The 14253-nt window shown below is 57.2% G+C and overlaps 1 protein-coding gene and 1 long non-coding RNA gene across 5 annotated transcripts; one reads left to right on the forward strand and one right to left on the reverse strand.

The window, feature by feature from the left end:
- Positions 1 to 94: 94 nt before the first annotated feature.
- Positions 95 to 2874, reverse strand: LOC140848346 (uncharacterized). The gene is made up of 4 exons (XR_012129073.1): positions 2691 to 2874; positions 1174 to 1277; positions 639 to 811; positions 95 to 409 (listed from the first exon to the last, which is right to left on the reverse strand). It is a non-coding gene; the product is annotated as an uncharacterized lncRNA (long non-coding RNA).
- A 32-nt stretch (positions 2875 to 2906) lies between these two features.
- C3H3orf22 (chromosome 3 C3orf22 homolog) lies at positions 2907 to 9008 on the forward strand. 4 transcript variants are annotated; one of them, XM_073230400.1, is made up of 5 exons: positions 2985 to 3002; positions 3197 to 3293; positions 4809 to 4934; positions 6817 to 6948; positions 8699 to 9008. In XM_073230400.1, the coding sequence occupies exons 3-5, from the start codon at positions 4849 to 4851 to the stop codon at positions 8802 to 8804; spliced, it is 324 nt and encodes a 107-aa protein (XP_073086501.1). In that variant the 5' UTR covers positions 2985 to 3002; positions 3197 to 3293; positions 4809 to 4848; the 3' UTR covers positions 8805 to 9008. The 4 variants fall into 4 exon arrangements, with proteins under 4 accessions (XP_073086499.1, XP_017525402.1, XP_073086501.1 ...); XM_073230399.1 differs by lacking the exon at positions 2985 to 3002 and adding an exon at positions 3015 to 3060; XM_073230398.1 differs by lacking the exon at positions 3197 to 3293 and having other exon boundaries at positions 2907 to 3002.
- The last annotated feature ends 5245 nt before the right edge of the window (positions 9009 to 14253 follow it).

Raw genomic sequence — 14253 nt, forward strand, 5'->3', positions numbered from 1 at the left:
GGTCTTGTGAGAGCTGAGCCCACATCTCTGGCTGCAATACGTGGTGGCTGGACTGGAAGACCAACGTGCTGATGTAGAAGGGCTGGAAGGAAGAGCTGGGCCCACAGGTCGCGACCGCAGAAGGGGAGTCAGGGGAGCACAAGGCCGCGCAGGGGCGCTGGCACTTTGGGAGAGCCTCTGAGGGACGCCTGAGTCCGTAAATTATGTGCATGCTTTACTTGTACAAAATAATGTGCCAAATAATACATTCACAGACCTGTGTACTCGAAAACAACTTTCTTACGGAGAAGGGGAGCTGTCACATTAACCGGCGAGCAAGAGGGTATTTGGCAGAACGTTGCCTGAGTGGCTGAGAGTAGCTGGATTTGGGCTTTGGACTCTGCTGCGGTCAGGTCCAGCCAAGCAAGTCCTGCAGCAAAATGATTGTGCCGGGCATCCTGTTCGTCCTCCCAGCCCCTTCTCCACTCGCCCTGGGCCTCATCGCCAGGACCTCACTGGGTCCACCCAGCGGGAAGCACCTGCGGGAGGCCAGAGACCAGCAGGGCCAGAGCCCTGCACACTGCGCCCTCCGCATGTGACCCTGGGACCCCTGCACCCACACCTGCCTGAGTGCGTCCCTCCCGGGGCTGGCCGGCTACCTGCTGTTTCCTGCCAGAGCCTTGGGCTGCATGCGCTTTATTTCAAGAAGCCCTCTAGAGCGAGCTCTGGAATCCCCCAAGATCTGGGTGTGCCTGCCTCTCCGGCAGCCTTGCAGGCGGGGGGGAGGAGGGCGTGGTTGCGTTCTCTCGGAACAAACCTCACGGTCATAATGCTGGAGTAACAAACCGAAAGGAAAAACTGTTAAACAGGAAGCAACAGGTTTGGCCCGCGCTGGAGAGGTAACCTCTGTGCCTGTGCTGGGTATGACGCTGCAGAGACTCTGGGGCCGAATGTGGGCTCAGCGCTGCGCCCAGTTCCTCGCTCCGGCCCAGCGGGAAGCGGCGGCCGCCCCGACTCTCTACAAGCGGCTGCTCTGTTTCCTCGCCGCCACACGGTGGCACCAGGGAGCCAGCTTCTCCGCTGGAAGCGGGGCTGAGCATGCGCGGCGCGGGCCGAGGTTCTGGGTGAGGCGCGCCGTCGGAGGGCTCCCGACCACAGCTTCTCCGCCCCAGCGCCGCTTCACTCGTTTCCTACCTGTAAAATCCACTTAATTGGCGAAAATCTCCATGACTCGAGGGTCCCACACTTGAGTGCCTTCAGCGCCAGGCGCTAACGCAGTCAGGAAAGCACAAGCCCATCTGTGTATATCAGGGTAAATGCACAACATAAAGTAACCATTTAGAAGCATACAGTTGAGTGGCATTCACAATGTCATGCAACCAGCACCTCCAGCTAGTTCCACAACGTTTTCATCGTCCCGAAGAGAGACCCTATGCCCATCAGACACTAACTCCCTGTTCCCCACTCTGCCTGGCGCCTGGTAATCTCTACTGCACTTTCTGTTTCTATGAATTTGTACTCCACACGTTTCATGTAAGAGGAATTGCACGATATTTGTCCTTTTGTGAATGGCTTCTTTCACTTAGCCTGACATATTTGAAGTCCATGTTGCAGAATGTGTCAGAACTTCCTTCCTCTTAAGGCTGAATAAAAATCCATTGTCTAGTCAGACCTCTCCTGATGAACACTCTTCTTTAGTGCTTGACGGTCAGGCTGGGAAGGAGGCAGATGCATGAAAAGCAAAGCTAACTGAGTCCCCTTCCTGCCCTCATGGGTCTGCCAGTCCTTGGAGCAACGGTCAAGTCCTGTAAGCAACTGAGACATGTGCCAACACAAAGCAAGGATCCTCAGGAAGTCCTCATGTCTGTTCCCTGCAGCCACCTGCCTGAGGAACTGTCCCTTCCTGTTAGAAGTACAGAAATCAAGGCTCAGAAATGGCCATCTGTCCAGGGCAGAGATCACATGATTGCCTCTCTCGCCCATGGCCAGTCTCACCATGTGACAGCCCCCTCCTCTCAGGACTCAGGGGACCCCCGTCTCTGCGCAAGCTCTCAATGTCCTTGGCCACAGCCCATGCTCAGGACACAGACCCACGCTTTCCTGCTGCTCATTTTAAGCCATTGTTGCCAAGATGGGAGGACCCCCGGGCCCAGAGAAGAATCGGGAAAATCTACATTGAGAGTGAAGGATTTGGGCCATCTGCTTGGCACTCTGGGTCCTGCACAGCCCCTTCACTAGAATCAGAACCCAGGTCCTGCTCCCTGGGCCCTGACCTAACAGCTCTGCCTGTGTTTGCAAGCATGAGTAAAGCCCTAGACATCAGGGCAGAAAGAGAGCTTGATTCTGACATCACTCCCTCCTCTCCTCTCCTGCTGGTCTCACTTGCAGGCAGCGGTCCTGGCTGGGGGGCTCTCTGCCCGGTTGGCCAGCTGTGGCCCAGCAGCCCCTAGCCTCATGGAGCCCTCATGGGCGCCAGGACTGTTCTGAGCATTCAGCAGGCAGCACTCGCAGGGTCCCCTTCAGATGGGACACGGAGGCCTAAGGCCGCACAGATGACAGTGGCCTGGACCGAGAGACAGAACATTGGCCATCAGAGCCCACGTCCTAAACCCTCACACTCCCCTGGGCTCGAACCCTCGTCTCCATGCTTACTGGGCTGTCCTGGGGCTCAGGTCAAAGTCAGCCAGGAAAGGAGCTTTTCTGCAACCAACCTGAGGTTCCAGCTCTTTCTGGGCTCTCTCTCCTGTTTCCAGACTGCATGGGAGGAGCCCTGCTACTGAATGTGCCTGAGGACGCTCGGCCCGGGGTGCTGGGGACACCTGTACCCACCAGCTGCGTATCCACAGCCTCTCCCTCAGCCAGAGGGGCTTCAGATCCTGTGCCACATGGCTCAGCAGCTATGGTGTCACTGACTGTGACCTCAGGGACTTCTGATGTCACAATGAGCCTGTGGGCCTGGCCCACAGGAGCCCTGGCTGGCGGCAGGCCAGCTTCCACCCTTCCGCCATCACAGAGGGCAGCTTGTGAGTAGCCCAAAGCCTGGATGGAGCTTCTTCCCAGCTGGAGGCTCTGGGTGCCTGGGTGTGTGCCTCTCTATGTCCTTGAGCCTCCCAGGAGGGCGCCGCAGCCAGGGCCCTGCCTCCACGAGTCCTCACCCTGCTGGGAGCAATCTTGGGGGGCAGGGGGCACATCAGATCTCACACTTGGTGTCTTACAGGCACCAGGGCACTCTGACCCAGACCCACTGCCAGGCACTGGGGAGGCCGCCTGTGTAGCTGGGAAGGACTGCCCTGAGGCGGTTTGGGAAGCAGCAGGTGTGTGTGTGTATGTGCATGAGCTTGCATCCAGACAAAATTGGGTAGATGTCTCATTAGCTTTCTCCCCCTCAACCGAGTTCCAGCAGCTCCTACGGTTGCTGGGGAGGAGGCCCGTGAGGTGTGAGTTCCCCAAAGCAGAGCCTGGGGCCAGCTGCAGGTGCAGATGGGTCACTCCCAGGAGGCACTGGCAGGGAGTGGGCCATGGGAGGGGAGGGAGATGCTCAGAGTGTGGGCAGCCCAGCCCAGCCCCACTGTGTCCTTTGGGTGGTGGTGCAGAGCACACCTCTGTGCTGTCCCATCTGAGGGGCGAGGCAACGGGGCTGTTTGTCCACAACTCAGGGCCGCCTCGCCTGTGTGGGGGCCTGGCGCATTCCCACAGCCAGAAGTGCCCTCAGAGCTGCAGACGGGGCCCCCGGTGTGGAGGTGGGGTAGGGTATAGGCGTGGGGCACTGACAGCATCTGCTCTAAGCCCCAGCCTGACACCAGGGCCTCAGCCAGCCTGGGCACCTGCTCCTGGGGGCTTTGCACACTGGAGCCAGCCCCCTGCTGAACTTCACCTGTCAGCTTAGGGATCAGACGTGGAACTTGAGGTGCTGGCAGGCGGTCAGCATCGTCACAACCAGCTTTAAGGGCACGTGTTGATGGCACAGTGGCTGCTTAGACCACAGTGAGGCTGCATAAGCATGGCCACAGGCCGGCAAGGATCAGGGGGTCTGATGGCCAGTGGGACCCCAGTGCTCAGACCTCAACCCACCTGCTCTCAGCTCTGCAGTGCACTGGGCACTGTAGGAAAGGCAGAGTCTCTGGTACGCTGCTGGGGGTATGCAAACGGCACAGCCAGTCTGGGGAGTCACTGGGAAGTTCCTTTGAAAACTAAAATTAGATTTACCGGAAGCCCCAGCAATCATATATTCCAGAGAAACTAAATTTATTTTTATTCAGAAACTTGTACATGAATACTCATAGCAGCTTTATTTGTAATAGCCTCAAACTGGGAACAATGCAAATGTCCTTCAATAGACAATAAACAAGAGTGGTACATCCCTGCCATGGAATACAACTCAGCACTAAAAAAGGAACCCATTGATACACACAACAACTGGGGCGATTCCATCTATGTGACATTTGGGAAATCACACAATGGAGATGAGCACAGATTAGGGGTTGCCAGGGTTGGGGGCGGAGGGCAGTGTGGCATGAGAGCCTGGTGGAGGCTGTTCAGCTGAGGATCATCCAGATTGGTGGGAACATGAAGCTGTACATGTGACAAAAGCGCATAGAACTAACACACACACACACACACACTCACACTCTAGAGCATGTATGGGACAGTGTGGTGAGGCCAGGGCACTGGGTGATAGGCCAGTGTGACCCAGCCCTCACTCAGCCCTGTGAGGCCCCCAGGGTCCCCTCTGAGGTCAAGGTCACTGTGGTCCCAAGGGGAAGCCACATGCTTATCCTGGTCCAGGTCCCAACCTCCCCGGTTTTGATGGGCCTCCTCTTGTCTTCCAGCCATGACTGAAGGGCGAGCCAGAGTTTAGCCCCTCCTGTGATGGACTCAAAGGCCCCCAAGAAGTACTACCAGTATAAGAGCAGGAACAAATCCCAGGAGAAATTTGCCAGGAAGTTTCCGTACAGGTACAGCACCCCCAGACCCCTAGGGCCAAGTCCTGGCTCCCTCAGGTCACCTCCCTCGAGCATGTCCGGGGTACATGGGCTGGAGCTGGGGGAAGGTTTCTCATCACTGGGAATTCTCTGAGCAGCTCTGTGTCAGTCTGGGTCCCCCTTCCTCACCCTCCATCCCGACCTGAGCTGAGGGCCTCTAGATAGGTGCCCGGGACCCCAGCCTCTTCCCTCTGCACAGGTGACTCTCTCATGGGACCCACCTGAGGAGCGCACCTGTAAGCACCTGCCCCAGGAAGGTGTGGTGGGATCGCCTTGCAGCGGGGGTGGGGTGGGGATAGTTTATAAAGCCCCAGGGCACTCTGGAACCAGCAGAGACCACAGGCCAGGCAGCTCAGGGCCCTGAGGCAGCAGCAGCCAGTCACTGAAGGTGTTACACAGGAAGGCTGGGTCCTGGGTCCCACCAGCAGCAGGGCTGATGGTCCTGGAAAAAGTGCAGTAAATTGGAAGGTTCTGGGTGGTTCTCGCTTCCTGAAAATCAGCTCAGAGTTGGGGTGGGGATGGGGAGAGAGCCATCACCACACTGCTGGCCAAATAAACACTGGTCATCTGAGAAATGTGACTCCATTAAGCCAAGGTGCCCATCCACCCAAACAGCCAGAGGGTGGAGGGACAAGCAGGACGCGAGTGACAAAAGGCTGGCTTCCAGAGGAATTCCTGCAGGTCTCTGGGGCACTGCGCAGAGCCTTGGAGGGAGCTACATGCAACAAGACATCCATGTGGCCAAACAGGGCCCCATCTGGGAAGGCATCTGAGACCACATGTGCAGGGTGGGCAGGAAGGGGGTGTCTGGCGATGCCAGGGTGCACAGTCACCAGGTCCCGAGGTGTCTCGGGGAGCAGCACCCACCTCTTCTGGACCTCAGTTTGGTGACCTGCAACCTTGCCGTGGCCCTCCTGGTGGTCGCACCATGCTGCTCCATCGGGTGAACTGGGACACTAGGCTGTGCAGCTCATAGGGGCCATGCAATGGTCGTGTGTGAAGAGCAACCAAGCTAGGGTGGAAGGGGAGGCCGTGGTCACCCCCAGGGAAGTGCTTTGTGGTCCCTGAGGGCCAGTGTGGCCCCAGCCTGCCACCCACGGGGCGAGGTATCTGCTCTCTGGAGCCTGGGGCCATCTCTGAACCCTGAGTGGCTGCTCAGACGAGGCCCGCAGAAGGCCGGCCTGGCCTGCTGCACTCTGGCCCTCTTCTCCCAGACCCGCAGTTGCCTCCACCACCCGCAAGCAGCCTCTGGCAGCTCCCTCTCACCTGGACGTGCTCCTCTCGCACCTTCACCCAGGAGGGAGGCCGGCCAAAGGAGGGCTCCTGGCCGCCCTGAGCTGAGCCTTCCAGAGAGGACAGGCCCCACTGCACACCTGGACTGGGCAGGGGAACCGAACAGCTGTCCTCAGGAGACCTGAGTGACGGTCTCACACCCCTGCTCTATCACCGTGCCGCAGATGCTGTCCCGTGAGGCAGATGCACATGGCACAGGGTGTCTGGCCCTTAGCTTAAAATGGGAGGAACCTAAAACTTGGGGGCTAAAATGGAAGAAGCCAAGTGCCAGGTCACTTGGCTACACTGGCTGAATGTGGCTCTGGAGCCGACTGCCAGCCACATCCCAGCTCTCACTTCCTGGCTGTGTGACCTCAGGCAAGTCATTTAACCTCTCTGTGCCTCAGTGTCCTTATCTATAAAGTGTGGGTAACCATACCTACCTCAGTGTGGTTGTGACTTGACACATGGGTTATGTTGGTAAAGCAGAGCAGTGCCTGCAAATAGAACTTCCATATGAGAGCAGCTCCCTCCTGTGGCCAGTGGCCACAGTCCTCCTAAAGATGCCAAGTGCCCTTTGCAGGTTCTCTTGGCTGATGGAGCACGACCCAGAGTCCCTGCAGCCCTGGACAGGCACAAAGACAGACAGCTTGCTGCAGAAGCAGCTGCCCCTGCAGAAGATGTTGGTGCCAGCGAGATCCATCCCCGTCAGAGGGTGAGTCGCAGGCCAGGATGCAGACCCCCACCACACCTGCTGACCGCATGCCCATTGTCTGGCCTTCCACCCCATGTCTGCACACAAATACTCATCCTCCCAGCATTCTCCATGCTGAGGAAACTGAGCCCAGGAAAGGAGACACCAACGTCCAGTGGTCCCTCCCCCAGCAAGGCAGCCAGGTGAGGCTGCACAGGCCCCTCAGGTTGGGAAACTCAGCTGCCATCCCTCCACACAGCAGAGGCAAAGCCAGCCGGTTTCTGGATGCCGTGCAGCCTGCTCAGAGGGTGGGGGCACTGGTAGGCCCCACACAGGGCGGCATATGGCCAAACACCCAGACACTCTTGGGAAGACGCCACCGCACAGACACAACACATACTCGCCCTACACCAGGACTCAGGTCTAGATCGGGCTCACTTGGCTGGCACACTCCAGCTGTTACATGCTGAGGGGCCCCCACCCGCCTCCTCCTAAAGACCCCGGTGCTGCTCCGACTGCCTCAGCCCCTCCTGCAGCTCCTCCAGCAAATTGAGAGTTGACTCCAGGCAAGGAGGGCCCCGGGGCCAAGAGCAGTGTCGGTTCTGATGGGCAGTGCCCTTGGCCCCACACTCTGCATGTCCCCTCTGGCAGGTCACAGAGATGAACACACAGCACCCCAAACAGACCCCCAGAGGTGGACATGCACATGCACATTTGCACATGTGCACGTGAGAACACAGGAGCGTGGCTGCCCGCCCGTCCCTGCTCACACCGGCTCCAGCCTTTGCCCTGGGTCTCAGCACCCCGCCCTCACTCAGCTGCAGGCTTGGGCTCTGAGTCTCGGAGCTGAGTGCTGAGGCTGGAGTCTGAGGGCATAGGTGTCCCTGGGGCTCAGCTTCTGCTTCTGCAGAACAGGACCAATTTCAGGCCAGTGGTCCTGTAGGTCGTACACCTACTGAGGCCGAGGATGGCACTCGGCACCTGGGGGGACCACTCTGGCTGTGCACGGGGAGCCAGGTTCTTTGTGCTGGAGTGAGCAGGGGACTGCGGCCTGCCCCAAGGGACCACCGTCCACATGCCCGAGTCTCGGGGAGGCCCACTGAGGGGCCCCTACATCGGGAGGGTAGGCAGGGTCCAGAGCAGCTCTCCAGGACGGTGAACTGGGGCCGAGCAGGAGGACGAGCTCACACTGTCAGGGAGCCGCAGGAGGTGGGGGGCTCCGCGGACCCACCAGGGCCCAGCACGTCCTTGCAGGAGGAGCGTGCAGGGGGTGGCCATGCAGCCTCTGTGGAAGGCAGAAGCAATGGGGTACAGGTGGGAGAGATCCCACCACGTCCTATCCCCTAAACTCCTGCCAGTCCCTCTGCTGGGAACTGAGCAGAGTCCAAGGGTCAGAGCCTGGAGGCCAAGGTCAGCAGAGGCTGGAGAAACCTGGAGATCGGTTGGGATGGAGGCAGGGAGGGTGGACTCTCAGTGGGAGGGGGCCGCACCAAGCTGGCCCACCCACTGGAGGTTTTACACCTACTGGGAGCTCTAGGATTACACCTGCCTAGTGCTGGGCAGGCCTAGGGGACCAGGGCCCTGGCCGGGTATGGGGCAGCGCATTGGGAGTCCACTGGGTTGCTGGCTTGCACGTCTCTGAGGACGGTCGGTGGGAGGGTGGCAGAGGCTGGATGTGGGGGACCCAGACTGGCAAGTCTGGGCTGGGGGCAGTCTTGGTGGGGGCCCTCCCTGGCCTCTGGACCAGTGCAATTCTATGTTGCTTTTCTAGGTTTGGGGCCCCAGACTTATCATCACTGTCCTGCTTCCATCCACCGCCGCCATCACCCCCGAAAAGCCTCTGGGAGCTCAGGCTCTTGAGACACCGCTTCCCCTGAGCTGGGCGCCAGCGCAGCCCAGCCCTCCAGGGGCCTCCCCTCGCCCCTGTCCGTGCAGCCACCCTCTCGGCCACCCAGACCCTGGGCAGTGGCTGCAGAGGACTCCCTTCTGGGCAGAGGGGGACTTCAGAGGTAGGAACAGCCCTGAAGGGGCTCCCATCTCCTCAGAGACCATGCCGTGCAAATAAACCTGGCAGGTTCAAATCCCACCTCTCCCTGGACTGATTACTGTGCCTTTCTGAGCCCCCATCTTCTCATCTATCAGATGGGGTCATGTTTAGTCTTGCAGGGTTGGTGTGATCATTAAGAAAAGTGTGAATGTCATTTCCAAGAATTCATCCCAAAGATATACTCACCCGGGTAAGTAGAGATACTTGGACAACAATATTCATTATGGTGCCATAGGAAATGGCAAAAGATTGGCAACCACCTAAATATCCATCAATAGAGGCCTGTTAAATTTTACCATAGCTGCACCCTGAAATTCGAGGCAGCCATTAAAATGAAGAAGCAGCCCTTTATTTACTGATCTGGAACAACTTACAAACTACATGAAGATTTTTTTTTTAAAGCACAGCACAAGAATGTATCTTATATGCTACCATCTTACGGATTTCAGAAAACTGGGTGTGTTGGTGTGGATGTCCCTATACATGGATGTCTGCGTGTGTGTGTGTGTGTGTGTGTGTGTGTGTGTGTAGCAGGTAACAATCATTGCCTTTGGATAGAAGTGGAGAGCTTGGGGGCCAGGCCTGAGAAGGTGGCATACCATTTTCTGAGGTTTTAATACGTAAACTAGATACCATATTGTTGGTGTGTCACAGATTCTGTTAAGAAAAGTAGTATGGAATGAAACAGGTATAGTCTTAGCCTGCCCAGGAACCAGAGACTGGCATGATCTCTTTGGACTGGTATGTAGGATGAGGCCTACTGAGATGTCAGGGTCCTCCTACCCTCTGTCCCATAAACCAAGGGACTAGAAGTCCCCTGGAATCCTGGGGAGGACAAATAAAATCAGGACACAAACTGTAGCCCTGTCCTAGGACAGAAGGCTGAGGGGGACCCTGGAGATGACTAGGGTGGCCACACTTAGCAAGGTGGGCGAGGGGCCCTATTGTTCTGAAAGGTGGAACGAGGCCCCTTGTGGAAGGATGCTGTCCTCAGGCCCCAGGGAAGGATGGGGGAGTGGTTTGCGTCTGCAGGAAGCAGAAGTTAGTTTTGCTGTGCACTCCTGGGGGTCTGGGGCCTGGGGAAAGGGTGCAGAGGGCCGGCACAGGGTGGGCAACCCGTAAAGAGCCCCTGGCTTCCCTCTCTCCAGGCTGGGGAGACAGCACAGTGTCTGGTACTAGAGCCCAGCCCCTGCAGCAGCCCCTCAGGCCTGCAGGAAGCAGAGGCCCCAGGGGCCCCTCCTCTTGGGGTTGAATCCAGGCTGATCTCCATTTGAACTGCAGAAGCCTTATGGAGCTTTCATCCAGTGTTTAAAGCTGCCCTATTTCATAGATGCAAATTACAGGGACGTGTGCCTGATGAAGCACAGCGATGAACGGGTCCATCTTTACACCTGCCACGAGCTTTGCTCCCCCTGCCCCTGCCTCTCCTCCTCTCCCCTCCTCCGAGGTGACCACCTCTTTCTTCTCCCCTTTTAAACAGAGTTTCTCAAAACAATGTGCAGTTTTCTTTTTTTTTTTTTAATGATATAGAATTCTATTAGGTATGTACAACTTTTTTCTTCTCAACAAGTTGCTAAGAGTCACATGAATGCATAAAATCATTTAATCACTTAGTTTTTGCTGTGTGATACTCCAGATCTGCCCATTCTCATCCCAGTAGGGGTGTGGTTGTTCCCACCTCTTGCTGCTGTGGGTGCTGCTGCTCGGAGCATTCCTGCTGTGTCCCCAGGCATGTGTCCCCACGAGTAGTCACCGGCCGGGGGGCTCCTAAAGGCCGCCTTCACCAGCACACTGGGTTCCCACGTGGTGCTGCCCACACCACGAGCAGCTGAGAGGAAGGAGCTCCTTCAGAACCACCGTGTGCTGTTCATGCTGTGGCCCCCGAGTGTTCAGGAAGTGGGTAGGAGGGTGCACAGGGCTCTTCCAGCATGTGGGTGGTTCTGTTGGTAGGAAAAACGTTTATCAGTCACCCGAATCCAGAGTCATAAAATGTGTGTGGTTCCTCCCCTGTGATTTTATCCTAAAGAAAGAATGTTGAGGGAGTCAGGCACTCTCTGTTGGTCCTACTTTGTGTGCTGTTTATATGTATATGTTGTCCTAAGAAAACAAACCCTTTAGGAAGCATGCAGTGCAAAAGTACTCATGGAGAAACGGGCAACAACCTCAATGGTGGCCAGGGATGGTTTAGCAGTGTTTTCTCTGCAAAATTACTCCGTGAATGTTGGAAGTGATCACCGTGGCCTATACAGCAACGTGAGGCGTTCCCAGCACGGCCATGCATATCCGCGGCTGTCCTGCCATGAGCATTGTTACAGGAACACACGAATCAGCCCAGTGAGGTGAGGCCTACTGAGGAGCAGCCCAGTGACAGTGCGGTCAGGGGTGTGGCTCTGCCTTCTAGAAGTTTGTCGCCTGTGCGGGACAAGGTGTGTGCACAGACATCATAACACAGAAGGACACAAATCAAGTTAAGTGTGTTGATTCCCTGCCTAGGTTGGGTCCCCTGCCCCCTGCCCCATCAAGCAGACCTGGAAATAAGGATGTGGATGCAAGGAGTTTAATGGGGAGGGGATTCAGGGAAGCCCCACTGAGAGGTCGAAGGGGGAAGCAAAGCACAGGGTGTGCCACTGAGCTGGTTGCCACTGCTGGGGCAGGGCTTGGGGTGTGGTGGGGGTGTGAGGCTGGAGTCCCAGGGCAGGACTCCTCAGGCCACGCCTCCACGTGACTCCACCTGTGGGGTATAAGCTGCAGTTTGCACCCTCCAGCTTATACCAGACCTGGTTGGGGGCTGCTCAGGGCATTAACTCCCTGCACGCCCAGCATCACTGTGCCTAGGTGGTCCGAGGGGACGTACAGGGCAGCAGTTGTTGCAACTGGGAACACTCCGGGCATGCCCTACAAGCAGTTACAAGGGATGAGGTCTGGGGGATGGCGGGGGAGGCTGTTGTGCCCAGCCTCCCTGTGGCTGGACATGCAGTAAGGCTGCGCTCAGGTCAGTGGGATCTGACTGGAAATGGATATACAATCCAGTTTGTCTTCAAAGGAAACCTGGTTGACATTGTGATGCTTGCAAAATGAATGGCTCACTCTCATGGACCCAGAGGAGGACTATGTCCTCAGGACGGGGGAGCAATAGAAGAGAAGGAGCCCATGCCCCTAGTGGCTCTGGGGGGCAGCTGCCCCACCAGTGCTACCTGCCTTCCTCTGGACAAGACAAGCTGCCCGGTTCAAGTCAGAGCTGTTGTCTCTGTCTCAGGCAGCCGCACCTTCCCCCTAGTAAGAGAGCTCAAGCACGGTGGGAAAGGCAGCACCTTCAGACCTGGGCCCAATCCGAGCAGCTCTGGGCCTTGCCTTTCTCCCAGGGCCATGCGGCCAGGCCGCTTCAGCCAGCAGCTCGATCAACCGCAATTCTGACTGAATGATGCATGCAGTACTGTTGTTGCACAGAACCAGAGATGCATTTTAGCAAAATTCTGAGTCATGGTGATATGCCTCCCTGGAAGCTGTCCAGTGACAAAGCCACAAAATAAAACTGAAAAACAAGACAAACAGAAACAAACCAACACTGTAACTGCAGACATCTGGGAAACACTTTCTGGGCAAAGAGAGGAGAAAGCCGAAGAACACAGAAAATGATTTTAAACAAGTCCTTGTAACCCAGTCCACCAGCACTAAACCAGTTCTGAGAATGAAAACTGGGAATTGAAGACAATTGTGGGGGAATTAAAACGCCAGCTGATCTTCAGTTTGGGCTCTGCATCCCTTTAGGAACTGCTGTTGGATTAAGAGAAAATCGCCAAAGGGGGTGCCTGATTAAGAGCCCCCCTGAGCACCCTCATGTCGTGTCCAGCTCTTTACATGAGACCCTATCCTTCTCTGGTCACGTGATGACCCAGCTGGGACTCCCCCTATCAGGGGCAGGCAGTCCGCCTGTGATTCAAGCAGAGACACATTCTGGTGCCAGCTGGAGAGGAAACAGGTCAGAGGGCAGCCAGGGCAGGGAATCCCTCAGGGAGGGGCCGGGACTGGGTATGGGCCCCGCACTCACACAGAGGTGGGGCTGTGGTGCCATCAGGTGCGCACAGTCAGCAGGGTGCAGTGGGGGGGCAGGAGTAGGGGCAGGGCAGGCAGCGTAGTGCCTGCCTGCAGGAGGGAGGGTGAGTGCCTGCGACAAATGTCCGGCACTTAGGGGATGACAGTGTGACAGCAGAGCAAAAGGCTGACTTCCAATGGTGATGCACCTGGGGCTGGCATTGGGATGTCAACTTCTAGCAAGTGGGTCACATCAGAGGCTGAACTGAGCTTGGACAATGGTGAGTGTAATTGAAGTGGGTGTGTGATACAGAGCACGAAGTGGCACATACACCATGTGTGTGCAGCCGTGAGGGAGTCTGTAGGCAAGGGGCGTGTAGCAGGTACACAGGCCCAGCCCCTCCATCCTCATGCTACTAGTGGTCCAGGCCCGGGGCTGTCTGCATCACTCCAGTGGCTTCCCTGGGAGACCAGCCACAGCAGCTGCCCCCTCCCAGGCCCACAGAGGTTGGTCACCACCAACTCATGCCAGCAGGGTGGCAGACACAGCCCTGGGGATGCCCAGAGAGGGGTCCTGAAGGCCCGGGCAGGCCCTGGGAAGGGAGAGCAGCAACTGCAGGGGGAACAGCATCGGCAGAGGCCAGGGTGTCAGGGACTGAGCTGCCCGGCCCCCACAGGCCGACACAGCTCCGCGACGGGGCTCTCCGGCCCTCACCGCAGCAGGGGGGGCTCCACAGCTGGACTTTGGCCTCATCCCTGCCAAGCTGCCCTTCCTCGGTTGTGTTCTTTCTTTTTTCCAACCTCAAGCATACCCTACTCTGTTCTTCCCAAAGTTCTGGCATTTTTATTTACCATCCAGGGAAAGTGATATTCGGCCGGTCACCAAGGGACTCCCATCTCACTGTCCCCCCAGGGCTGGAGGGTGGCTCCTCACTGCCAAGTGTCCCAACACACACCACAAATACAAGTGCACACACGGGGCTGAGGCAGCCCAAGGCACAGGGCTTCTGAGCTGGGTGGGACTTTAATCTTTGGTCCAGAGAGAGTGAAAGGTTAGGTTTCCTCCCCAGGTTGCTGCTGTTGCCAGCTTTAGACAGATGTAGCTTGCCCCACCACTCGGTGTAGCTGCTCCCTACCCACTCCCCATGCAGCCCCTCAGCCCTTTGGGCTGCTGTGAAGGTGGCCCAGGCTCCCTGTCCCTCTCATCTGACCCTCATAGCCACCATTTGGCAGCAGGGGAAAGTGGG

The sequence above is a fragment of the Manis javanica genome, chromosome 3 (assembly GCF_040802235.1).
Source record: "Manis javanica isolate MJ-LG chromosome 3, MJ_LKY, whole genome shotgun sequence".
NCBI classification, from domain to species: Eukaryota; Metazoa; Chordata; class Mammalia; order Pholidota; family Manidae; genus Manis; species Manis javanica.